The 26168-nt window shown below is 37.8% G+C and overlaps 1 protein-coding gene across 3 annotated transcripts; it reads right to left on the bottom strand.

Annotated features, from left to right (window-relative positions):
* Window positions 1-3276: 3276 nt before the first annotated feature.
* On the bottom strand, window positions 3277-25906 carry LOC127455471 (REST corepressor 1-like). 3 transcript variants are annotated; one of them, XR_007899675.1, is made up of 14 exons: window positions 25466-25906; window positions 25309-25368; window positions 24631-24711; window positions 24247-24299; window positions 16188-16349; window positions 15759-15877; window positions 15480-15558; window positions 11309-11359; window positions 10374-10577; window positions 8978-9055; window positions 8803-8860; window positions 8297-8523; window positions 4294-5874; window positions 3277-3712 (listed from the first exon to the last, which is right to left on the bottom strand). XR_007899675.1 is itself a non-coding variant. In XM_051723399.1 (14 exons), the coding sequence occupies exons 1-14, from the start codon at window positions 25620-25622 to the stop codon at window positions 6347-6349; spliced, it is 1413 nt and encodes a 470-aa protein (XP_051579359.1). In that variant the 5' UTR covers window positions 25623-25906; the 3' UTR covers window positions 4977-6346. The 3 variants fall into 3 exon arrangements, 2 of the variants coding, with proteins under 2 accessions (XP_051579359.1, XP_051579360.1); XM_051723399.1 differs by lacking the exon at window positions 3277-3712 and adding an exon at window positions 8052-8093 and having other exon boundaries at window positions 4977-6388; XM_051723400.1 differs by lacking the exon at window positions 3277-3712 and having other exon boundaries at window positions 4989-6388.
* Window positions 25907-26168: the final 262 nt, after the last annotated feature.

Here is a 26168-nt window from a genome sequence, read left to right as displayed (position 1 = left end):
GAGTTTTTATAGTCAAAACAAGTAAAAAAATCTACCAGTGGTGAAGAAGTAATCCAAAGTATTTAGAATACGTTACTGACCTTGAGTAATCTAACGGAATACGTTACAAATGACATTTTACAGCATGTATTCTGTAATCTGTAGTGGAATACGTTTCAAAAGTAACCCTCCCAATTTCTAATGCTTTTTAAGCACATTGAATGATCAGTGAACAATTTGTTCTGAGTTAGATTTAAATCAGTTCATTTGGTTGGTGTTTTATGGGTGAAGACAATTGTGTACCCATGCTTTTTAAAGTTTTGCTGAAAAAGTAGAAAACAACTGGAGACTAATTGGTAGATTTTGCATTCTTGTTTATAATATAGTTTCTGTGTTCACAGAGTGTGCTTTTAATTGTTTTTTTTTTTACTTATTGCATTTTTTAAAGGAGGTGGATAACGTGAACAGAGAGGAACATACAGAGACAAGCAGCTCCACGGTCACCATCTGCATCTTCGCCTGCAACACAGAACACTGTGACCTCCAACAGCTCCTCACCAGTGTTCCTTACGCCATCACCACCTCCCATCTCCCCACTTCCTGTAACATCCCAAATTCCAGCATCTCCAACTCCATCGTTGCCCTACTCGCATGGACCGTCACCAAGAGGCATTGCACAGCATTCCTTCCAGTCATCATCTCCATCTCTACAGGCTCGTTGCGTAAACGAAAACAGAACACCGAAGACGCCCTGCTGAGGAGATTGGAGAAGCTGGACCAGGAGAGGGAAAGTGCCATGCAGCAGGACAATGAAGACTACAGATTTGCTGTAGTTATGGCTGACATGCTGGCAAAAGTGGACCCAGAGAAGTCTGATGTGAAGTTCAAACTCCATCAGGTGCTTTTTGAGGGACGACAAAGCCATAGACTCTTTATCTGACACTTTTTAAGTAAAGTACTTTTTTTTATGTAAAGTTAATTAGTTAAAATAAGAATTAATTTACATAGGATTTAAAAAAATATTGGCTAAGATTTGTTTTGTACATATTGTTGGAAGAGGAACACTACTCACAGCTACTTCCTGTTGGTTTAGAGGACGATTACTCTGAGTCGTGGCCTTTCATTTCAAAGAATAGTACAACTGTGAGCGCTTCAAGTATAAACGCCTCGTCTGTTTGGGGAGGTGCGCACACAGTCAGCGGAAGCTTGCAGTGTGGAGCCAGGCGAAAGTATAAACAAGGCTTAAGATGCTCAAAGCACAAGATGTTCAGTCGGTCTGTCGGACGCTTATGTTTCGGCACGGAGTTCCCTCCATACTTTTACTTCAGCAGGTCTTCCACGTGTTTCTGGTGACCGACTGTGAGAAACAAGTACTCATCAATTTTCAAATTTACCGACAGCTGACACATGAGGTGAGATGAGAAAATGCCTAAAATTATGATAATGATTCTGTTACAGAACACATGTACAACGATTCTGATTACATTTGACTTGCAATTTACTGTATTTGTGCGATTCATACATTCGTGCATATTGTGTACATTGTGTAATGAGTACAGTGGCCCAAAAAGTTATTTGGACATTTATACCACTCCTAAAAGTGTATGAATTGCATTCCACTAGATATTGCTAATATTATTTATATATATATATATATATATATATATATATATATATATATATATACACACACACACACACACACACACACACAGTACTGTGCAAACGTTTAAGGCACTTGAGAAAAATGTTGCATAGTGAGGATGTCTTCAAAAATAATGACATAAAATGTTTTCATTTATCAGTTAACATCATACAAAGTCCAGTAAACATAAAAAAAAGCTAAATCAATATTTGGTGTGACCACCTTTGCCTTTAAAACAGCACCAATTCTTCTAGGTACACCTGGACACAGTTTTTCTTGATTGTTGGCAGATAGGATGTTCCAAACTTCTTGGAGAATTCGCCACAGTTCTCCTATCTATTTAGGCTGTCTCAATTGCTTCGGTTTCATTATGTAATCTCAGACTGACACGATGTTCAGTGGGGGGGCTTTGTGGGTCATGCCATCTGTTGCAGGGCTCCCTGTTCTTCTATTCTAATCTTTTCTATTTGCAAAAGTAATGTTTGGGAGTCTAACATTTATATTTCCTATTGACACACTAAAGCTGAAGATATAAATAACCATCTTAAGACAAATGCTTTTGTGAAACATCTTATGGTCCTAAGCTTTTGCAAAGTACTGTATAATATATATATATATATTAGTTCACCCAAAAATGAAAATTCTCTCATCATTTACTCACTTTTATGCCATTTCTGCAGAGTATAAATTAAGATTTTTAGAAGAATATTTCAGCTCTGTAGATCCATACAATGCAAGTGAATAGTGACCAGAACTTTGAAGCTCCAACAATCATATAAAAGCAGAATAAAATAAATCCATATGACTACAGTGGTTTAAAATGTCTTCAGAATTGATGCAATCAATTTGGGCGAGTAACAGATCAATATTTAAATCCTTTTTTCCCCCTATAAATCTACACTTTCACTTTTACATTCTGAAAGTGGAGATTGAAATATTATTCTGAAAAGGATTGAAATATTATTCTGTTACTATATTGGTAGAGAGCATGCCAAGACGCATTAAAGCTGTGACTGAGAGTTACTCCACCAAATATTGATTTCTGAACTCCTAGGTTAAAACATTAGTATTGTGTTGTTTAAAAGTGAACATGAACTTGTTTTCTTTGCATTAATCCAGGTCTGAAAACGCGGCATCACGGGGGAAGGGGGGATTTGGGAGAAATGTCAGTACTTTATAGAATAAAACAAAAATGTCAATTTTACTCAAACACATACCTATAAATAGTAAATCCAGAAAAACTGATAATTTTGCAGTGGTCTCTTAATATTTTTTAAGTCATATGCAGGGGCGGATTATGACTAGCAAGGGCCCCTGGGCCAATTTTCTTTAGGGCCCCCCCAGTCCAATTATCTTTTAAAGTTGAGATCTACGCAATCAATTTTCAGTGATTTAAGTCTCTTTTAATACCTGTTCTGTTATTTACAGTCAGATAAATTCAAACACATAGAGCGGATGTGGTAAAGAAAGCGCTCAACCGAAACACGTTCGCTGAACAGCCACTATTCTTATAGAGACAATACCATTTTAACGTTTGAAATACATAATGTGAACTCAGTGTAAATACTACAAATTATGCATACAAAATGCATATATTTAAAGGGGCCATAATAATAAATTATAAAATATTTTAACTTCATCAAACACTTTAAATATTTATGAATTTAACAAATACAGCTGGCTCCTACATTATCTATGCAAAGGTTTGGTGAAATTTGGCAGAGTTCAGGTAATTCTGGCTCATGCTGTTATACCTTTTCTAACTCATATGAATGATGGAGTGCATTCCATTCAGAAGCGATCATCCCTATACCCTATTTCCTTCAAAGACTTTACCCTCCATTGTGAGAGCTTTGAAGGGCTGAAAGGTGTAGGCCTCAAAAATAGTGGTCAGTTGGTCATTTTTTGGAACGACCCTACAGCTTAGCTACCATTATCATTCTTCCATCGAAAAGCCCAGCAAAGGCATAATTTAAGCCTTTTCAAAGTGTCCAAAATCCCCCTAGATTACATTACATTGACAGAATATATAAATGAGCTATGAGTCTGTTTTAGAATGTTTATAATTTCAAACTTCAGCTGTCAAAACTTACAAGCCCTTTAATATGCTTTAAGGTGCTCTCTGCTTTCTTACTGTTAAACCTGTAAAAATGTCTGACTTCAATCATTTAAAACTATTTTTAACTTTCAGACAAGGTTTTGTCAGACCAACATTACAGTTTGTCTCAACAACCTTTAAGTATTTAGTTTAATCAGTACTTTTGAACCACACGAAGTAAAATATAAATATTGTCTTTTTCCCAACCACCTAAGAAAAGTTATTTTTTGTAATGTAGGGCAAACAGGCAATTATAGCAATCAATAGTATAATAAATGTTTTTGTTCAACAGCCCTTTTGTACAAAGAATAAAGCTTAACCATATAAAGCCTGTTTAAACCTATTTTTCTGTAAAATAATGAAATTGAAGCACGTTGCTTGAATTCAATAAATACTCAATAAATACTCATTATTAAATATCAGTAACAATATAAACATTATTTTTAATTTTACTTTATCAAAATCAGAAAAGATTTCATATAAAAAAGATGCATGCATCAAAATATGAAGTTAGCTACTGGAAATTATTTTACAAGGTCTTGTACTTCCAGAAGAGCATGGAAACTTTCACCAGGCAGCGTTATAAGATTAAAATTGAATTAGAAATAGGAAGGCAAAAGGGTCCTATAAGAAGGCTGGGGGCCCTCATAGTCACATGCCCCTGTTGCAGCCCAGGGCCCATGGTAGTCAATGACCCCTGGGCACTGGCCCCATTGGCCCAGTCCATAATCCACCTATGGTCATATGGACTACTTTTATGCTGCCTTTGTTATTTTTGGAGCTTGAAAGGTCTGGTCATCACCATTTACTTGCATTGTATAGAGCTAAAGAGCTGAAATATTCTTCTACAAATCTTCATTTTTGTTCTGTAGAAACGGCATATGAGTAAATGATGAGAGAATTTTCATTTTTGAGTGAACTATCCCTTTAAGTGTCCAAACATATGTAGATATATGCATTTATTACAATATTGTACCATTCTTGGTTGCTGTTCAGTCTGGCTCTTTTTGTGTGTGTGTGTGTGCGTTTACAGTGTTGTGTAATTGAAAGTGGAAGGCAATGAGGAGTCACTGCCCCTCTAACAACTCATAAAATGTTTCTAGCATTGTCTGTTCTTGTTATTCTGAACACAACACTGAAAAAAAAAATCTCCTTCATAGTCTGTTATTTACTTATTACTAATTCCTTTGATTTATTACCCACTGCAAAACAAGAATGATGTTGTCACCAAGAGTTTACAAAGCTTTACATCTCAAATTATAACTTATATAGTGCATGAATTCTCTAAATGTAACAAAATGTGTTTAGTTAAAAAAAAATTGTAACAATGCATTGGAGAGTATATACAGTATCTCTTTAAGTTTATTATGACTAATGTGACAAACTGATCACATATACAGATGAAGTCTATGGCCACATTAGATCACACCCACACACGCAGACACACAAATTTTTACCTCAACCATATACATGTTATCAGCACTCATATGCCTAAAAGGAGTTCACACATACAGTATATGGTACTGGTACAGTTATTAGAGGGGAAAAAGTTGGTTGAAACAGGTGAGATATGCATGTATTTTAAATAACCCTTATAATAGGAACTCATCTACCTTATATCTCCAAACACCATATCAAATTTTTGTTTAGACACCCCCAAGAGGGTGAAAAGCTTAACCTTGGCACTGAGACTGTGTCAAGAAAATGTTCATGCATGCAAAACTGTTCGAAATGATATCTTTAAAATACAAGCAAAAACAAACATTCTTAAAATACAATTTCCCATTCCATAACTATATTTGCCTGTACTTACTTATAAGATAAAATTCATTTCAATTAAAATTCACCATATACAAGGGTCCATGATTAAACATTTATTCTGACCTAATACTGGACCAATTCTCTTTAACAATATATAAGCGCTGCAAACCATCTAATTTTTCAGATTAATATTAAAACTGAATCTACTCTGTCTCTTGATACAGCGCAGTTCTCCTAATTCACGCAAATAAATAGCTTGACATAATCCAACCAGAGATCATCTAACCCTCTTTACATTCTACTTCAAAGAACAAATCATATAACTAGAAGATATACTACAGTAACAAAAAGGTAACTGGAAGGGATGTGTGACTAGGACCAAGTCAAAGTCCTATGAATACAGAAAGAAAAAGAGAGATGGTCAGTGACATTGAGAAACACCATGAAAAAGCTCCTTTGGAAACATATTTCAAGAGCACAATTCACTAACCAATTACATTTGGATGGGAGATTGTTTCTTCGTCCCATTTGACAGACTATTAGTTTCATTTACCCTATGTGGAAAAGGCTAACTGAACATGACTGTAGGAGCACCAATCTAGTAGAGACAAGACATGGACTCTACTTCTGTTGGCAGTGGCAATAATCGAGGAAGATAGTTCTGGTTCCTTAGGGTTGCTTGAGTTAGCGCTCCCATGTGGTAGCATCTGTAAGAGACATGGATTCAGCTGTGTGGTGGGATTTGGTGGGAAGAGGAATGTCAATTATGAAGAGGCTACACTTGAGGCCTTGAAGCCTTAATGCCCCTTATGCACAGCTGCAATATCAACTGAATTGACCTCATTTGACCACTGGTTGAGAACTCAGGAAGCTGAAGGATTCTGTGTTTCCATTGCCGTTGGTTCCTGAACAAAACATTTTTGATGATTATACAAAAAAGGGGCAGCAAACATTTACAAAAAAACAGGTGTTGGGAAAAAATTCTTCAATTAAAATTTCCAGCCCAACATAGCCTTTTTGCACTGATGGGGTGCCAATGTAAAATCTGGAATGTTCTACAAAACAAAACTAGATACCTCCCATTATAATCTTGGGCTCAATGCGGCGATTTACGATGTGACAGGCATTCAGTAGAATTTCCATTCCTATTTTTCCAGTTACTATTAAACCACTGATTAGTAATAAAAGTTAAAATGATTAGTGATGCATCAATTCAGGAAATTTGAAGTTGATACCAATGATCAGTATTTTAACATTGTTATCAGCCATATTTATTTTAAAGTGCCCCCTGCCACACTTTTACAAATTATAAGCAAGTCTGAATAGTTCTTTTGTCACTATAAAAATTCATTGTGACATACTGGCTACCAGTAAACACCATATCGATCATCGCACAGAGCAGAGATGCATTCAAAAATAAGAGAGATATTCATTTCAAGCTCCAAAACATCCCCAGAGAGAAATCATTAGTATCTATGATTAGTGGTCGACCGATATATTGCCGAGGCTGATAAATTGGGCGAAATTCAGACTTTTTTCATTATCACATCGGCCGATAAATGTTACCATTTGGCCAGATTTTTTTCTTTAGGGCGCCGAAAATCGCCTGCTTGCATGTGAAACGACTGAAACTTGTAAACTACTAGTCACAGATCATTTTGTTATTACATGCCATTGTTACTACAATAACAGACCAGTGTGCAACACAGTATCATTTAAACCAGAGGTCCCCAACCCCCGGGTCGTGACCCAGTACTGGGCCGTGGAAGAGTTGCTACCGGGTCCCAAGAACGTTCTGGGAAAAATGTCTGTGCAGCACTGATATACGCCACTGTATTATTTGTTGTGCGCATTACCCTTTAAGAGCCACTATCCAAATTTACATAAATGTGCAATTTCAGAAAACATCGGTTCCACTCTTCCAAAAGAGCGTGAAACAAACAACGCTCGGAAGTTTCTTTAGTGGAGGAGGTAGGAAAAGACCAAGTGATGGCGATAATGCAGAGACTGCTACTGATAAGAAAAAGGAGGTAACTAAGATTTGTCCTCTGCACCCGGATTGAGGCGAGTCACTATGCCACCACGAGGACTTAGAGCGCATTGGGAATTGAGCATTCCAAATTGGGGAGAAAAAGGGGAGAAGAAAAAAAAGAAAAAAAAAGTATGACTCCTAAACAAAGACCCTTTTTGTTTGTGGACAGGTCATGTTGACCCCGTTTCCACCTGGTATTAAGATGAGTTTTGGGTGATCCGATCACGTGGTCAACCCAAAATACAGGTCTTGACAGGGTCTAAAACATTTTTTGATCGCATCTCAAATACCACATACAAATGTGGTAAAAAACGCATGTGAACAAATTGCATTTGAGGTGTAAACGCTAATCTGTCCTGCATGTGTACCAGCAGCAGTGAAGCACCGCCCCTCACCTGTCAATCAACTGCTGAGCTTAAACAAGAGTTTAAACTTTGCTGTTCACGAGTGGCTTTAAAAGGATATAACGGTCCAATCAGAAAATCTAAAAAAGGGGATACATACACAATCACGAGAGCTTCACGGATCTGTCTCACCTGACCAGATGTGATTGGATCACCCAAGATGCATCGTAATACCTGGTAGAAATGGGGTTATGTTAAATGGTCAAGCTGCATAATTTATCAGCTCTCAAGTCAGTGGAAAAGTGAGCTGGTTCTGAGAGAGGTTCACAGATCCACTGACCCAAGCACCATCTCCAGCATCATTTCAGGAAAAATGGTAATGGCCTATTAACAAAGAGGTACTGATGGGAAACGGTGGGAAGCACACAGCTACTGACCTCTGTCTGGCTTTCTGCAGGCCCAGGGTTGTTCCCTTCCTCGGAAGACACTTCCATCTTTTCTTCCTCTCTTCCCTCCACACCGTGCTCAGCCTCCCACTCCTGCAGCACCTCGTCCAGGTTAAAACGTCGACGGTAATTCACAAAGAAGTTTTTCACTTGAACCACAGACTTGTTGCCGATCACATCAGAAATAGCTTGGAAATCCCGTCCATACTTCCTTATTGCTAAGTGAGGGAAAAGAGAATTGCCCAGAACGAGACAAGGAAAGAGTCAGAGCAAATTTATGTAAATTGTACAGTTTTGAGTATTGTGATTACTAGCACTTGTTAAGTTAAAAAGAACTTAAAAGATGAAGTGCATCATTTCTGTGCCGCTAGCGTCACCAAATGGAACTTTAAAAGTGATTTCCAGAACAATTCCAAGTATTTTAACACTGAAAAAAAATGAACATTTCACATTTAAGTAAGCCCTATAACCATTTTGAGAAATTTGGTGAAAATTACCTTGTACTGCAAGCAGCTGCTCTTCTGTGGTCCAGCGTGTATTAAATTTCTGACTAGCCTGAGAAAAACGCACATTCATATTCATTTGTGAATAACCAGTCATACACAAAAATTGTAAAGATGGCCATCTCTATCTGTCCATAAGGAATTCTGATGATTCTGTGAATATCGTTACCTCAGATGGCCTGAACTCATCAACACCTGTTTCCAGCTTGTCTCTCAGGGCACTATTGTTCTGTTTAATGTTCTGAATCTGTAAAAATAGGTTAGGATTATCAAAATTTTCAGCTTTAGATTGTCACTTCCTTCTAAATTAGTCAGATTTGCATGGACCTTCTTGGATTCAATCCAAACATATTTTCTTGTGCAGTTGTGCACTGGACCATGACCAGACTGCCGCAACTTGCGCACTCTCTGGCGGCTGTGACAGTTGTGTATTCACACTGGCCGCTTGATGTTGCCCCATTTATCCATGATCTGTGGCATGAGAGCTGCAGGTCGTAGCAGTTTGTTTCATTACTCCAGCAGGGACCTCTTGTTTAGACATTTTATTTTACCACTTGCACTCATTCTGTTTGGTGTATCACACTCCATACCATCACTCTGAACTACACTGCTGACTCAGGTTCCGTTGTTGTCTGTAGTATGTATACTGTGTTTATTGTTAAAATGTTTGGTTTACATGTAGTTATGTTTGAGCATTGGCTGAAAGCGCTATATAAAGTTAACATCATTATTATTGTTATTATTAGTTGTAGTAACTCTGTGAAATGCATGTCACAGGTTGTCATGTGATGTCAACATGGCAGTGCCCATTAGGGGGTGACCCGCTCAATGACTCCATTTACACGCACTTGTGAAAATGGTTAACTCCAGGGTTTTTTGAAACGTCATGTAAACGAGAATGCCATTTTTGTTATGGCATTTAAGGGATTAAGAGAAAGCGGCTTAACACACCTAGGTTTCTCCCAGAGAACACAGCTTATGTGGGCATGTAAGCGCCTAAGCGGCGTTCTGATTTTCAAATGACTAACATCATAGGATGTTGCCCTACATCATATCAACAAGTCAACACAGATTCAACATTTCTGGGAGTACAGTGAGAAAAGGGAGAAAAAAAAAAAAAAAAAAAAAAAATTCACACAAGTCTCACACACACACAACAAACTATACCAATTTAAACACACCAATTTTAAATATCACCTAGACGACTACAGTCGCTCACATCCGGGTATATGCACTCAAGTACATTGGGGGAATCCCCGAGTTTGATGTAAGAGGGGAAACCCCAATATTGCAGTGCAATTCCGCTGCAGGTCATGATGGAAAGTTAAGGAAACAACTCCGCTAACACAGTGCATGTAAACGGAAACTCTGAAAATAAGCAGATATCCGATGTCCATGTAATCGAGCTCATTGTAAAAATAAAAGCTTTTAATGAGCTACTGACATGACTGGAGTCTTCATTTAATGTGTGTGAACATCATTCTAAACATATTTCTAAAAAGTGTTATTCATGTCTTTATTTGTAAAAAATGCTCCTTTAAGTGGAGAGATAATGAAACTCTCACCTGTCGTTTTATACCGATGAGCTCCATATCTAGCTGTCTCAGAAGGCTAACTGCAGCCGGGCCGCTGCTGGAGATTGCAGTCACATCACTGGAGTTTAAATGCATTCCCTTTGGAGGTTTCTTCTTTGCTCTGTGTAGGTTCCTCCCAGCAAGTCCCTGTGCTTCCTTCTTAATATGCATTGATTTTTCGGCAGTGTTTGCTGGCTGAGTGGAAACGTATAGAGAATTGCTGATACACTGCCATTTAAATGCACCTTTGAATTAAACAACCTTTATTGAATAAGACAGAGATATATACACACCGATCAGGCACATCATTAAAACCACCTGCTTAATATTGTGTAGGTCCCCCTCATACTGCCAAAACAGCGCCAACTCGCATCTCAGAACAGCATTCTAAGATTCTATTCTTCTCACCACAATTGTACAGAGTGGTTATCTGAGTTACAGTAGACTTTGTGAGTTCGAACCAGTCTAGCCATTCTCTGCTGACCTCTCTCATCAACAAGGCATTTCCGTCCACAGAACTGCTGCTCACTGGATGTTTTTTTTTTTTTGGCACCATTCGGAGTAAATTCTAGAGACTGTTAACTCAGATATCCGCTCTGTACAATTGTGGTGAGAAGAATATAATCTCAGAATGCTGTAATAGCTACAATATTAGGCAGGTGGTTTTAATGTTGTGGCTGATTGGTGTATTTACAGTATTGTAAATGAGTTTATCATATTATATGATAAACTCATCATATCGGATGCTCATCATCGGGATGCTCAAACAAACAGAGCAATGTTCTGATAGCACCACATGGCCAATGTTTACACTGAAGAAAAGCAACCTGTTATAGCTGGGATAGGAGAAAGTATTTCAAAATCAATTAATTACACACACCACTTTTAAAAAGACAGCAGACTTGTTATTTAAAGTAGCATTGTACCTTCTGCACAACTGCTGGTTTTGATTCTTGTTTTTCAACTCCAGACGTTCCCTAAAAAAAACAATATAAAAATATAGCTGCAAGCAGCAATTATAGGAGTTCAAGCAGCCTAGGACCTTTAAGTGCATGTGTTACAAGATATTAAGCATTATTCAGATAGCCCCAAAGCACCTAAAATAGAAAGTAATATAATTTTCAGCAACATGAGGTAAATTACAATAGAATTAAAGCCTTTTTAACATTTCTGACTGTTATAATGCCACTGATGTACAATCTCAAGATAATTTTGCATGCTTCTTCAGAATCATATCTTGCGTAAGCATTCTTTGATGAAAATCAGTTTAGGAGTTAAAGGCCACGCCCATATTTTAATTTACCCTGTTATAACCATGCAAAATAAAAATTAAGATCTAGGGATCCCAGACAATTGTACTACATTGATTTTGTTGTGGTCAAGTGAAATACCTAGAACTAGTTCGCAAAAGGAGTTTTTTATTTTTATTTTTTTTTATCTCAAATATTTAACAAACGATTTGATTGACACCTATAGTTCCACAGACAAAGTTGTTCAGAATGAGATGATCAATCATATGATGTGAATAACGTGACTGTGTGAAACAGCAAAATATACAACCATGGCCTTTGTTAACCTTGGCTGTGTCTCGTTTGGAAGCCTGTGTCCTCCGGGGGTCGCATTTGTCGGCCGCATATGTCATCGAGGCTGTCTCGTTTCAGAAAAGCGAGTAGGATACTTCGAATGCAGCCTTCAAATGCGACCTACTTTCACGGGAATTCGGATGATGCATGAGGTGTATCCTTGGTGGGCACTCACAGCCCACAATTCTTTGCTTCAATGGAAATGTAAAAAAAAAAAAATGATGCCAATTTGCCGGAAACTATGATGTTCAAACGCAAGGAATGTTAATTCCCAAGTTGAAGTACCTCAGTAGATGGGTGCAGAGTATATAACATGTATAATTAGATTAATGTATGATTAAAGTAAAGTATTAGACTAAAAGTACACCTGTAAAATCTATTTTCTTTTCTCTTTACATTATTATAACTCTCCTAAAATGTACCTCATACATTCCGTTCCAGAGGGACATTGTTCCCTTCTCACTGAAAGCGCTCGCGCTTGTTAAAGAGTGGCATGCTGTCATAGCAACCATGTTACGTTCCGTTTCCATTTGTCCTACGAAGGCCGTTCTGTTTAAATGAGATTTGTTTAAAGGAGGACGCTCGGTATACTGCAGCCTTCAAAGGACGCATCCTACCTAACATGCAGCCTTCCAAACGAGACACAGCCCTTGTCTAATAGCTGCTGAAAGTTGATTGGTCGATGGCAGCCATGTTTTTCAAGATATAGGATTGTCCTCATAAAACTTCAAAGCACCTTGGCCAAAGACACAGCTTTCGATCGGACTAACGGTCCCACAGTAAGAACTATTTTTAGGTTAGTCATTGGTATAGTGCCACCAAGTGGCCGACGCAACCAAATTCTTTCATGTGTCCCAAATTTGGTGAAAACATCTAATTCCATTCAAGAGTTAAAGCCATTTAAGTAAAAGCTGCTACGCCCACTTGTTACATTTTGGTGTACTGTCCCCATATTGAATGGAAAGTTAATTTTTTTTTGGATAATTATTTATAATGGGACTCAAGAGAATCTTTCTGCACTGGTTTGTTTCTGATCGGTGAACGGCCTAGGACTACTTCACCAAAGTAGTGGTCCAATATGGCGGAACATTTTTATGGCTGAAATGAAATGGGAGATTCTGTTCGTCTTTAGCCTAAGATTCCAATGTTATAAGGCAGATGAGTCCGTGGCATACACTTTCGAAATGCATTTCCCTTTGTTATAGCGCCCCCTGATTGGCCAATCGGGGTGAGTCTATGCACCCGAGTTGTGAGAAATAGTACTACCATCTCACCAAATTTCATGTCTCTAGGCCTTAATTTTTCAGTCAGATGTGAACATACGGGATGCATGACGCAAATCTCGTCATCAGCAGACTGTGCGAGCACTGAATGAGTGCAGCCTGATTTTTCTAATCGCGTGTCTTTGAACGCGCAGAATGTGCAAGGAGTAGGGATGCAAATTTTGGCAAATTCTTTTAACCGACTAATTGAGAGTTTTAACCGGTTGTTAACTGGTTAACCGATAAGCCACGAATCAAACCAGTGACAAAACAGGCATGACAAAGCTCTATACTGGCTGAAACAAAACAGGCTTACATGACAGATGTGCATATTTAGCAATAGTTATTACATCAACATTTGAATGAACAACCTTATATTTCGTAACAAACACATTTTGAATGGATCACTTGCATGCCAAATTAACCTATGAGGTGATAACTTTAAAGAGCACCTATTATGGTTTTTCAAATATTACCTTTCATGTAGAGTGTTATATAGCTGTTTGTGAATGTAAAAAAAGTTTCAAAAATCAAAGTGTACGACAAACTGAGTTATTGACTCTCAAAAGAAAGAACCCATTCTGAACACCTGAAACGAGTCGTTAGTAATTCCAGACTTACTTCCTGTACTAACCTATGTAATTTGGTAACAAAAAACCCCACCTCTGGTCTTCATTGGCAGCTCGCGAACAGCTTTGACCTGCCCTCAAACACTACACTAAGCAGTAGACCAATCACAACAGACTGGGACATCTGATCAATCAGAGCAGAGTAGGCTCTTGGAAAGGAGGAGTTTATAATGAATCCTTTAGAATGGATCATTGAACGAGTCGTTTTTGACACTGGGGAAAAAAGGTCATGCTGCAATTTAAATTTAGCAAATTAAAGTGTTTTTTGACCTTGGATGCATGTAAATCTTTTGTATGTATCTATCCTTTAAAACAAATTAGGCACGTATAAAAACCATAATAGGTGCTCTTTAACAGTATAATGGAAGAATAAAACAGTCTTAGCCTACCCCTAAATTATGCTGCTGGGCAATCCTAATCAACATTTACAAGGGCAGGGGTCAGTATGGTACGCAGCTGGCTGACGGTAAGCGCAGTGACTGAAACCCGCTCCAAAAGCACTGATGTCCCACTGCACATCGCACTCCCGTGGAACTATGGCTACAAACATATACTTTTAGATGTCGAGGCTTGCAGATGTTTTTTTTTTTTTTTTTTAAATCGTACCGCATTGTACTTGTGCTACTACTTAACTCCTATTTGCATCGTAACATGTCGCCTTCACGGATGAAATGGTCCCACATACACCACACACACTTCATATTTCCTTGTCTACCAGACTGAGAGGAAGACAGTGGTTTACTTGTTAACAGCGCCCTCATGTGTACATAACATGCCCTACGTGACTATCCCATCAAAATACCTCCCTGTTGTTTCTCTATTTAACCTCTCGGTTAATTTTTAACTGATAGTATAAGTCGAACAAACTGTCAATGCCGGTCAATCGGTTAACTGTTTACATCCATAGCATGGAGTTATTAGCCGTAATTAGTGGGTCCACAAGGTGGCAACACTTACACTCTGAGCTGTTGCTGTCACGAAAAAGCGCTAAATGATGTAATTGCCACTAAACATAAGGAGATGAAGGTAAAAACAACAACAGTGGATGTACAAGTCAAGAGCGCATGTGTGAGGAGGTCTGGCAATACCTGCATTTATATAACTCTAGTCTGAAGGAATATAAAGAAAACTTTATGGGTCTAAACTCCTGAAGAGAAAGTCCGGTGTCTCATAGCAGTCGTAGCGTGCACGCGCTAACCGCCTGTGTATGCGTGCCTAGTTATATGGAGTATACTTTGACAGGCTCGCGTTCGACGGTACGCAGGCGCTAAACGTTCGCTTCAAAAAGGAAGTATACCCAGGGCTTTATGGTTTGGTCTCCATGATAAGTTTTAGTGGAGAACAATAATAATACATGTGAAACCTTACAGTTACAATAGGAATTCAGCACTTGGTGCATGAGCTTCTTAAAATTTGAATGTTTTATGCACATCCTACATGTAAAGTGTATCAGCACTGGTTAAAAAAATGTGTGACAACAATAAATGTATGACTTCATCATAGTTTCTATTTACAACAGTGACTAATCCTTCATCTAAATTATGCAAATGCAAACTGACACTCTGCTGCAGGAAAAGTGGGGCAATAATGCACAGAAACGGGGAACATGTCAGTGTGTATTACCTCTTTCTTCTCTTCCTTATTTGGCTCAAATTCAGCATCCCCTGGGGAATTGCAACGGTTTTCTTCTGCTTCATCATCACTAGAGGGAAAAAAAGGTGAAGTCTGTCTGATATCTGATATTTCCTTTTCATCAATGACAATGTACTCTTAAAATAGATCATACTAGCATTCCATGACAGCACAAATAATCTTTGATCAAGATTCTTAAAAATCAAAGAAAAAGCACTAAAAAGTGGCAGTAACAAACATCCAATCGGCATATTCATGCCAAAGGCTAACCTCTCTTCTCTGTCTCTCCTCTGTTTGCGGGCATGCCGGTCCATCACACTCGTTTTGCTGCGTGTTTTCTTCCACGAGTAATAGAATCTAACCAGAGTTGCAATGGACTTGTCTGGTAGCTGATATAAATTAAACATTTGACAAGTCAACCACATAAGCAATGAAAACATCTGATATGCCTTATCGATACCTCATTGTTCATCATCAAAGATGACACTGATTCAATTGTAGTTCAGTCAATGCATTTGAATTTAGGAATTCAGGACTTGACAGAACCCATTTGGTTTTCATATGCACCAGTGACTGTCCTACAAGAAGCAGAATTCCTGAGGCTCCTTGTGATTGGTTGTCACTTCAATCTGTGAAGACTGATTCTCTCTAATGCATGTTTTGCTGTAATAGTGTAAGTGTTTTTGCCATCTCACTCACCATCTGCTGGATTCTGTGAAACGTCTTTCCATGAAAGCTGAAACCCTGTTCAAACAGCACCCTGTCCTCCACTGTCCACTCATCTGGGAAAGGGGTAAAGTTGGGAAGATCTGCCAAAGACTTTTCAATGTTGTGTTTGTGCCAAAACAGCATGCCCAATGCCTGGTTTACACAGGAAACAAAAAGTTGAACTAGAATTGCACCAAAGTAGATTCAGAATGTTAGCCCTAAAATAACAAGTTATGTTTAACTTTTGCCACTATTAACTACAAGTGACAGGCAAATTATAATAAAGTGACAAAATACTAAATTACTGGCAAAAAAAAAATCTAATTTATCCTATAAGTTTAAGGCACATGAACAGAGGCTAGTTAATATTAATGTGTTAACAAAAATTGCTTTTCACTTTAGAAAAACAGAACAAAACTGTCAAGTTTATAATTTTCACGGGCCTCAAAATCAATAGAAAAATGGGTCATTGATAAAAATAAGAAATCTTTAAAATCATGTGTCAAAGTCAGTCCGTTTTAATCACAGTTCTATATTCAAATATAATCTCAGATCTGGGATTAACTGTCGCATCACAAAACAGCATCAACAAGTCATACAGTTCTGTCTTTAAATCAACTGTGAAGCGCTACAGGAAACACGGAAAAGGCAACAGTTTTTATTAGCTACTTATTACTCATCCAAAGCACTTGTAAGGAAAGCATGGTTTGTCATTCAGCTGTTTTACACAGAGGGGGAGAGAAGGTTTCCGGGATCTTTTAAATGCAACGTGCGCCAATAGCCGCTAGAGCAGGGGTGCTCATTATGTCGATTTCGGTCGGTTGTCGGTTTTACGACATTCTCCCCCACACACTGTCTAACTGACAAATGCCTTCTTTCTCTGTGCGTGCTTATGTCTGTATCTGTGTGTGTGTGTGTGGTAAGAGCGCTCGCAGATACGTGCCAGTGTGACAGTACACTGCAAAATGCCTGTCTTTGTGTGAGATATTAAAACACAATCAGTTATGTCTAAAGTAAACGTACAAGCATGATAGACCTGCCCATATTAATATTAGACTTTAATATATATCAAACAACAATAACAAGAAATTAAGACTATTTATTGCTCTTGGCTGGATAAATGTATTAGCTTTAAAAATGTTTTTGTATTACAATAATGCAGTGAAAACCAAACCTGTTATCTATTAAGTTTTATGGTGAATTAGAATTGTTTTTTTCAATTTCTTAATGTGTACTTGAATACATATTGATATAGCTGTTAGAAAATGTAAGCACTGTTTTCTTAATTTGCTTCTTTGTTTTTTATTTTATTAAATGTTGTTTTTTGTCCTGAATAATTACTTTAGAACTTAAAACAATGTTTACCTAATTAACAAATTAATTAGGGGCCAAGAACCAAAGATGCAGTGGCACCTATAATTTTTGTTAGTATTATTAATTGTATTATTATTCCTTCCCAATGGGAGTCTATGGCAGCCCATAGAACCGTACATAGGAAAATGATGAAATCTGGCACACTGATGGGGTGGTCATGAATAGCCCGTTTTTTTACTTCTGCTCCTTCAAACTTGGCCTGATTTGCACACAAAATGGCTCAAAATAATTTCCAGACCGATCCGCACAGAATGAATGATACAGAATTTTGATATTTGACTTTGTTGAAAAGTTATGCAAACACAGTTAACAAGGTGGCTGTGAAAAAGAATTTGAGGCTGTATCTCGGCAACACTGTGTGCTATCAAAATGAAACTTTGTATGTCTCATGAGGACCATGGTCTGAGGGCACCTGCAGAGTTTCGTGACAGCGCCACCTAAAATTTATGAAAAACTGCTTTTTTGCCCATAACTTTTGAACCGTATGATCTAATTAATTGTTGATCGAGTGCAGGCAAAGTTACCCACTCACTCCATTGATTTAATGAAGGCCATAGCTTGTCATGGGCATGTAAAAGTCTCAAGCCCATACTTGCCATCAATTCTCAGCTTAGGTAGAGCAGTGCGAAGCTTACCTTCTGTTGGCGCAGCAATTTTTACACTCTTTGAATCCGTCCCGCTTCGCTTGAGTCGATCTAGCAAAGTCCGGAAAAACCATGATGTTGTGGTCCTCCCAGCACAACTTTATTTTATCCTCACCGCTCGTAGAACAAAGTCTGTCAGCCGACCGCAAGAATCTTGCCAAGATAGATCAGGGTCTGTCACTTGCAGCAGGAAGCTGACTGTAAACTCTGTGGGCGTGCTCTATCTTGAGCCGGCAGCCCGCTGTCTGGATTAAATTCGGAATAAGCCTGGCCAAAAACGTCATCTTATCCTGACAATTCCTTCCCCTTTGGGATTTCAACGAAATGAACATTATTATGCCTGCTCTGATTTTCCATATCCTTTAGTTTTTCCCACACACGTTCCACATCAGCCTTGGAAGCAGGAGGGTTAGCCTGTAGCTCTCTTTTCAGCCGACTCCAGAAACTCGACCCGTTTTTTTCAACATCATCCATTCTTGTGATCAGGGTGGAAAGTTTTGCCTCCATAGATATGATCACTCGACGTATTTCTGCGAGGCACTCCATGTCAGTCGATATTTTTGTAAGCGCTCCATAAATGCTAGAGATATCTTGACCTACGTCACGAAGCTCGCTGCCGTCACTATCGACTGGACCTCTGCCATCTTGATCCTGTGAGGCGTCCGATGCATGAGAGCTCAAGTGCTTTTTAATGTCCCCACAGACTGACGATTTAAAATGTTTTGACATCCTGCCTTCCCTGCAGTTTAATAAACAAAACTATTACAGTTCTCACTGGTTAAAATTGCTTAAATGGATAATTGTAGCAAAGTTTAAGCGGAGCCCGCCTTTAAGTGACCAACCCTTGCATAGCGTCACATGACTCCAAAAGCACTGATTTATAGTTCGAAAGGTTGTGGGTTCGATTCCCAGGTGGACCAGTGTTAGAGATGATGTTATACTGTACTGGAGATCTTTCTATTGTTTACTGAATAGCTGCAGGGCTTAACACAGATAATTTCTGTTTGAAGGTATACTTCTTGTTCTTTGTCACAACATTAAAACCACCTGCCTAATATTGTGTAGGTTCCCCTCGTGCCGCCAAAACAGCACTAACCCGCATCTCAGAACAGCATTCTTAGATGCTATTCTTCTCACCACAATTGTAAAGAGCGGTTATCTGAGTTACCTTAGACTTTGTCAGTTTGAACCAGTCTGGCCATTCTCTGGTATTTCCGTACACAGAACTGCCACTCACTAGGCGTTTTTGGCACCATTCAGAGTAAATTCTCAACATTGCTGTGCGTGAAAATCCCAGGAGATCAGCAGTTACAGAAATACCAGCTTATCTGGCACCAACAATCATCCATGTGATCCAATCAGCCAATCGTTGTAATGTTGTGGCTGATCGGTGTATATGGTAGGGTGACCATATTCTGGTTTTCCATTTTCGCCGGGGTGGGGGGTGTTATGTTGAATAATACGGTTCAAAACTTTAATACAGTGAAAAAGACACTCTATTAGCATAACATAAATATATAAATAAAAATGTCCAACATTCTTTTGAATGTCCATGTACTAAAATAAAATATTTGATGCCATTAGTGTACCTTCATCTACTTTTACTATTATTTTGAATGGCCATGGAAAATGAAGCAACGTTATAACAATTTTACCTGGTCGCAAAAAGTAGTCCGTTAATTTACCTGATGAACTTTCACCTTTTGCTGACCCTTTATGCTTCGCAGAGCTAATGTGTGCTTCTAATTCACTATTTATTAGCAACAGACACATAAGTGCCAGCTTTACATGTCATACATTCTGCTTCCCACGGATCTCGACCAGGACGAAAGCATGGGAATTTTTTGTGCAAATCTTCTGTAAATTTGCACTTTCGTTTGGGCATTGTTTCCACTTAACGGTCATTTGCTGCTACTGTCAAGCAACTGTTTGATGCCGAACACAACAGCGCTTCATTGACAGATTGACAGGAAGGAATTTGGCCAGTAGTTGCTGCAATTCTCTTATAATCGACCAATTGGTGTGCAAGAAGGCGGGACTTACAAAGAGGGGTTAAAGCAATGCACATATGCGCGCACACACAATTAAGTATCAGACCAGATGCGCATCATAATGCAACTAAAGCTGAATCCCGGACATTTTCGCAAATTTAGAAATCTCAGCCGGACGATTTTTTAAGGTCAGAAAAAGAGGACATGTCCGGGAAAAAGAGGACATATGGTCACCCAAGTTTATGGAAGTGATATATTTTGAAAGGATTGAGAAGTTTGGAGACAACGTCACATGTAGTTCAAAAGAACATGGTCTGTTTAGCATGGTTATCATGCTAAATGCTATGATAGCTTTGCACTCTAATCAGTTAGCATGCTAACTGTTGGGTTTTCTGTCTTATAAGGCTATTTGGTCAAAATGCTATCCATAGGGAACATTAGTTTAACATGCTAATCAGTTAAATACATCATGATCAGTCTATTCTTTATTTCTGCTGTGTTTGATATCAGCCCTCCACACTTTTGAATACTTATTACATTTAAAACATGCTGACACATCTTGGTATGTTTCTTCAGCAACTGCAAAACCTGTGGCAATGAGGTCCAGCGGGATCATGCACCATAACTGTGTGCTGTAGCGATCAAAAGGTTGCTGGTTCAAGACCAGCTTGGGACAACTGGAAAAACTTACTGCAAAATACATCATGAACGGTTTGTTCTTTTTGCTGTTGTGTTTGATATCAGCACACCACCACTTTAAATTAAAAAAAAAAAATTAAAAACCTGCTGACTATCAGCTTGGTATGTCTCTTTAGCACCTGTGAAACTTTTCTGTTTCTCTAACGTTTTTGGTGACTTGTGAAGTAGTGTGGGGTTGCTTTGTATGTCATATTCATGCAATGTGTTGTGCTTACTATGGTGTAATGCTTACCATATCGAAGATTTAGCATTCTGTTTACTGAATGGTTGCTGGGATTTACCCCAAGCAAATTTTTTTTCCCCTTTGTTGAAAAGTTACATGAATATAAAGTTGATTATGGCTGTGTAGTGTAGTGGATAGCACACTAAACTCTACAACATAAAGTTGTGGGTTCAAATCCGTCCTGAGGTGACATGATCTGTGCCTGCTCTTATCTTTGGGTTCTGTTTAGTGTTGTGCAGTGGTTGCCATGATGGTGCTTGGCCCCGTAATGGCTGCTTGCAGCTATATTTAGTATTAGTTTTGGTATCGAGAATTGTCAAATTTCTCTAGTACACAAGTACAGACTACTGAAATTTTGGTATCGTGACAACAATGCCTACAATACACTGCAGATCTTACTATTATGGCATTATCAAAAAGTAGATCTCATGCCATAGAAGTCTGAGCACCCCTGCGCTAGAGGGAGCCCCGCGATCACACATCGCTGACTGAAGCTGTGAATGGAGATGTGAATGTTTCATAACACACAGCGTTTTGTGGTTTTGTAATCTTGCAAGGCCACATCGCAATTACATTCTTAATCCAATCATGAAGACTTAATAGATACTATATGGATGTCTTAGATGTCAAAGTCTACAGGTTTGAAGTGTTTTGGATGGTTTTCTCCTCATCATGAACAGTGAGTGAAACTTTTACAACTGTCACGTCCACAATGCCGATTTTCCCTCAATGTTAAAATAAAGAGATAAATAGATATTACATGTTCTGAGTAGAGTTGCCACGGTGTACGGTGTTACCAGTTTTACTCGGTACAAGGGACAACACCGGTGTGAAATTTTATACCTAATGAAGAGTTTGTGATCCATGATAAATTAACCTAAATAACGCACTGAAAGCCAGATGTTCTTTACCAACTTATCAAATTACGCAGCAAAGTACGCGCACTGACAGAAGACGTTTAATTGCAGGTAGCAAATATAATGTGCAAGGTGGGTAACTGTAAGATGTCTCGGATTTGCAATGACACAAGAAATGCTGTTAGACACAAAGATACGTGTTTGAAGAAACACACTATATTGTATTTTTAAGAACAGATGACAGAAAAGCCGTCTATGCGCATGTCTGACATGCTGTTTGTTCGGAGGCGTGCAGTCTCGTGGAACACACACATGTAAAAGGTTCTCACTCTTTCTTTGTTTCAGTTTTTTGCAAGAATAGTATCATCTATAAAAATGCTGTAAATGACCTCAGACATCTCACCTCAGGAGGTGCTTTGAGTTCAGTTCGCTTTATTTCCACAGAGCAGTTCATTGTGAGCGCAACTCTACAGGGTCACTTTATATATAGCCTTTACATCTGTGATTAAATCATAAAATAATCCAAAAACACATTCACCTCGAACCATGATTTATATTTTAGTGATTATTATCATCATTATAATTATTTTTACATTTATAATTGCTTTTAGATCTTAATTTGTATTAGTAATTTTCCGCCTGTTGTCATAGACGGATACTTGCGTGACGGTAAATGGAAAGGTGGTTCTATATGATTTTTTTACCACTTCATTATTTTCATTGCTTTTTTGTTTCATTTGAAGTGCAATTTGAATTTAGAAATGTCTTTGGTTTAAGTTTTTTTAAATAAATGAATTTAATTTTCAATGCAAAATCACTAAAGCAAGAATATTCAACGATCCCTCAGCCGGAGGATTGACGATGTAATTGGATATTGTAATATATATATATATTTTGAATAAAAATACCGTGAAAATATTTCTTGCATAGCGCCCAGCTCTAGGAGGGAACAAAACGAATTTATTCACACAAAGTCATTACTCTTCCGAAGCTGCTAAACTTGGTCCAAGGATGAAAGGTAATAAAACACCAACATTAAACCCGAAACAACCCAAAATAAGTGATGTATTTGCCCGGACAACTAAATACCTGACCGGTAGCCCATGATGGAGAGAATGCACAGATGAAATTGGTTGCCAAAGAGATGTTGCCCTTCACAACTGTCGAAAAGCCATCTTTCAAAAAGTTGAACAACACACATTTTAACTGCACTTCAGTTTCATTTGACATTTTTGTTAAAATAAATACAAATTCAAGTTCAAAGTTTGAAATCAAGCTGCCTTGCGTTATTGTTTAGGCTATTGCTTAACAAAAAATACACAATTGTACCACCTAGCATCCAACCAGCAGTAATGCGAAAATACCTGACCGGTAGCCCATCTTGTTCATCTGAACATGAACACCGCACCGGAGCGAAAATTATGCTACAGTGGCAAGTCGAGTGCCAACCCTTATACATTATGTGGCTATTATTATTTCAAGACTGAGTATTTAATTTCACAGTTTTTTTTTTTTTTTTTTTTAAGTGTTTGGTCTCTAAAAAAACTCAAACTTTTTCGCCTCCGCATCATGCATTAAATTTGTTTACCGCACACCTAGCCATGGATTATCCTTTCCTTAAAGTACTTTCCTTGCCCCTAAAGTGCACACAACTTAAAGAAAAAACCCTGAACCAAAAGTGCCTTTTCATAAAAATGTCAAAATATCTGGGGGTGGTATTTTCTTTTCCTTTTCTAAACTTCACACTCAGTTTTGAGGTTCTAAAGTGCTCCTCTCTGGTTTTGTTGACATGGTTTCTGTCAACATAAACAACAAAATGGCAACCTTCATGTTGGTTACATCACATGACTTTGATTTGGTGGACAACAGTTTTTCAAAAATGTATCACATTTTAAAACACAGTTGTTTCACTGCTTATTTTTACGAAATATTCATAAAAGATTATTCTGCACTCATGCCAAAATTACTTTTCTCAATAATTTAGGTATTTAATGAGACTTTTATTTTATCTACTGTCACCGCATGACATTACACTACATGACATTTTTTACTTCAAGCCCCAGAAAAAAAATATCAAAATGACTTTGAACTCAGAAATTTAAAACATGTTCATCATAGAAGATGTGTATTGAAGTAATTGTTTTGTTTAAATTGCATTTTTATGTGTTTTTGAATAATTTAGTAGATGTGGACAAAAAATGGCGTCACGTCATTGACTCAAGTATAGCTTAAACATTTAAAAAATATATATATTTATATTACCTGCTCCATATTGTACCCATGTTTTTCTTTGGCTATTGCAATATATTCATCCACTGTAATAAAAATAAGACAAAAACAAAAAAACACTCAAAAAATGTTCAGAATTAAATTAAATGTTTAATGCTAAAAATCCTTGAAGGATAGACATTTTACATTTATTACACACTTCTTTTTGGACTGTGAGACAAATATCTAAAATAGCCTAAAAAATGATTATTTCCTTATAATTGCATTGCTAAATGCTACTGTGCAACTTATTTAAGCATACATTTAAATTGAAGTGTAAAAAAAAAAATCAGACACATTGTAAAACTGTAAAATAACAAGGAATGTAAATCTTTACAATTGAGTGAACTGATAATTAGCATCCTTATAATTACTCACATTTGGCCTCTGATATGCTCTGACTTGGAATCCACACAAGCATACCCAGATTCTCTCTCTCATGGCTTGCCTTTGCTACTTCTGATGATGAAAAAAAAATAAAAAAAGACATCAGTGGATTAGATGAGCACACCAATCTATTTTTGTTTCATATACTGTTATGGGAAATTCTCTGTATGCAAATTAAACCTAGTACAACTAATGACAATTGTCCACTCTAAGTTTTTTACTACAGTGCTTTAATGAATCCATGAAACAATATATTTATATATATATATATATATATATACACACACACACACATATATAAGAGGTAATGTGGGGAGTTAAATTTACTACATGATGAAATTATAATACATCAGAGGAACATATTTCAAATATAAAAACATATGAATGCTTTGGTCTTGACAGATCTAGTCACTCATTGACAAAGATCATGTGCTCATGTCAAGTTTCAAACATCAGTAAGCCAGCTACAAAGTTTTTTCATCTTTATATTGATCATCTTAATCCATCATTACTACAAAAGACCACTTTCCACAAAGAATATAAAGCCCATACTCTTGCTAAAGATTAATTGCACTAGACAAACTATTCCAACAACGGACAGTGTTTGAGGCTATTACGCCTTCCACCCTGTGTTGTCAATAAAGCTTCCAACAATGAAATTTCACAAACCTGGATCATAATCGGGAACAACTGCCTGATATTGCGATCCAACTCGCATCCCTCCTGCACCTTTCAAACAACAAGAGAACAAACGAGATGAATTAATTATTATTATCACAAGTGTATGAACTTGTGATGAAGGATCGAGGCTACCACCATGACTTACCATGCTCGTCATCACTTGAGGAACCCGAACTTCCTTCCTCCCATGAATTGTTACTGTTCCCGTTTGAAGTAAAACTTTTGGTCGGGTTATTTACAGATGTTCTGCCCCTTCTTTTACCCGATATCTCGGTTGTGCCCTTCTCTAACATTGCAGGCATCTTAAAGGATAAACGCAAAGGGAGCTTGAGGGAACTTCGACTCGCTGGCTGCTCGCGCTACAGCTAAGCTAACTCAGCTCTTTACAAAAACACCGTCCTGCACTGATGCAAACTCACCCAACTGACAATATAAAGCTATGAAAACTTGAGAAGGTGTATCGAATGCATGATCTTTTACACTAACGCTTAAATAAGTCAAAGTTGGCTACGAAAGCAGATAAATGCACATTAGGCTGCAGTGCTAACTGTGCGAATGCTTTAGCGCTAGCTCGCTCTCTCTCTCTCTCTCTCTCTCTCTCTCTCTCTCTCTCGTGTGTGTGTGTGTGTGTGTGTGTGTGTGTGTGTCTCTCTTTTTTTTTCTTCTTTTTTTATTGTTGTTTTACATATACAAAATGCATACACACATATACAACTCACAACCAATGTGAATGAAAGATTTAAAATTAAAATGAAAAAAATATATTTTATGCCAGGGGTAGAGATGAAAATGAAAGCTACAAAAAATTTAAAGAGAAGTGCTTCATGAGTCATTTTTGCTTTTTGATT

This window comes from Myxocyprinus asiaticus, chromosome 17 (assembly GCF_019703515.2).
Source record: "Myxocyprinus asiaticus isolate MX2 ecotype Aquarium Trade chromosome 17, UBuf_Myxa_2, whole genome shotgun sequence".
Taxonomy (NCBI): Eukaryota; Metazoa; Chordata; class Actinopteri; order Cypriniformes; family Catostomidae; genus Myxocyprinus; species Myxocyprinus asiaticus.
This window is presented reverse-complemented; position numbering and strand designations above follow the sequence as displayed.

What these genes read in the sequence shown, in the direction of transcription:
- LOC127455471 (XM_051723399.1), bottom strand. Translation starts at nt 25,622, where the DNA reads ATGCCTGCAATGTTAGAGAAGGGCACAACCGAGATATCGGGTAAAAGA. An exon ending in TTCACAGAATCCAGCAGATG is followed by an intron (nt 15,878 to 16,187) that starts GTGAGTGAGATG and finishes AATTTATATCAG; the next exon opens with CTACCAGACAAGTCCATTGC. An exon ending in GCAGCTGCTTGCAGTACAAG is followed by an intron (nt 8,524 to 8,802) that starts GTAATTTTCACC and finishes TCCCTCACTTAG; the next exon opens with CAATAAGGAAGTATGGACGG.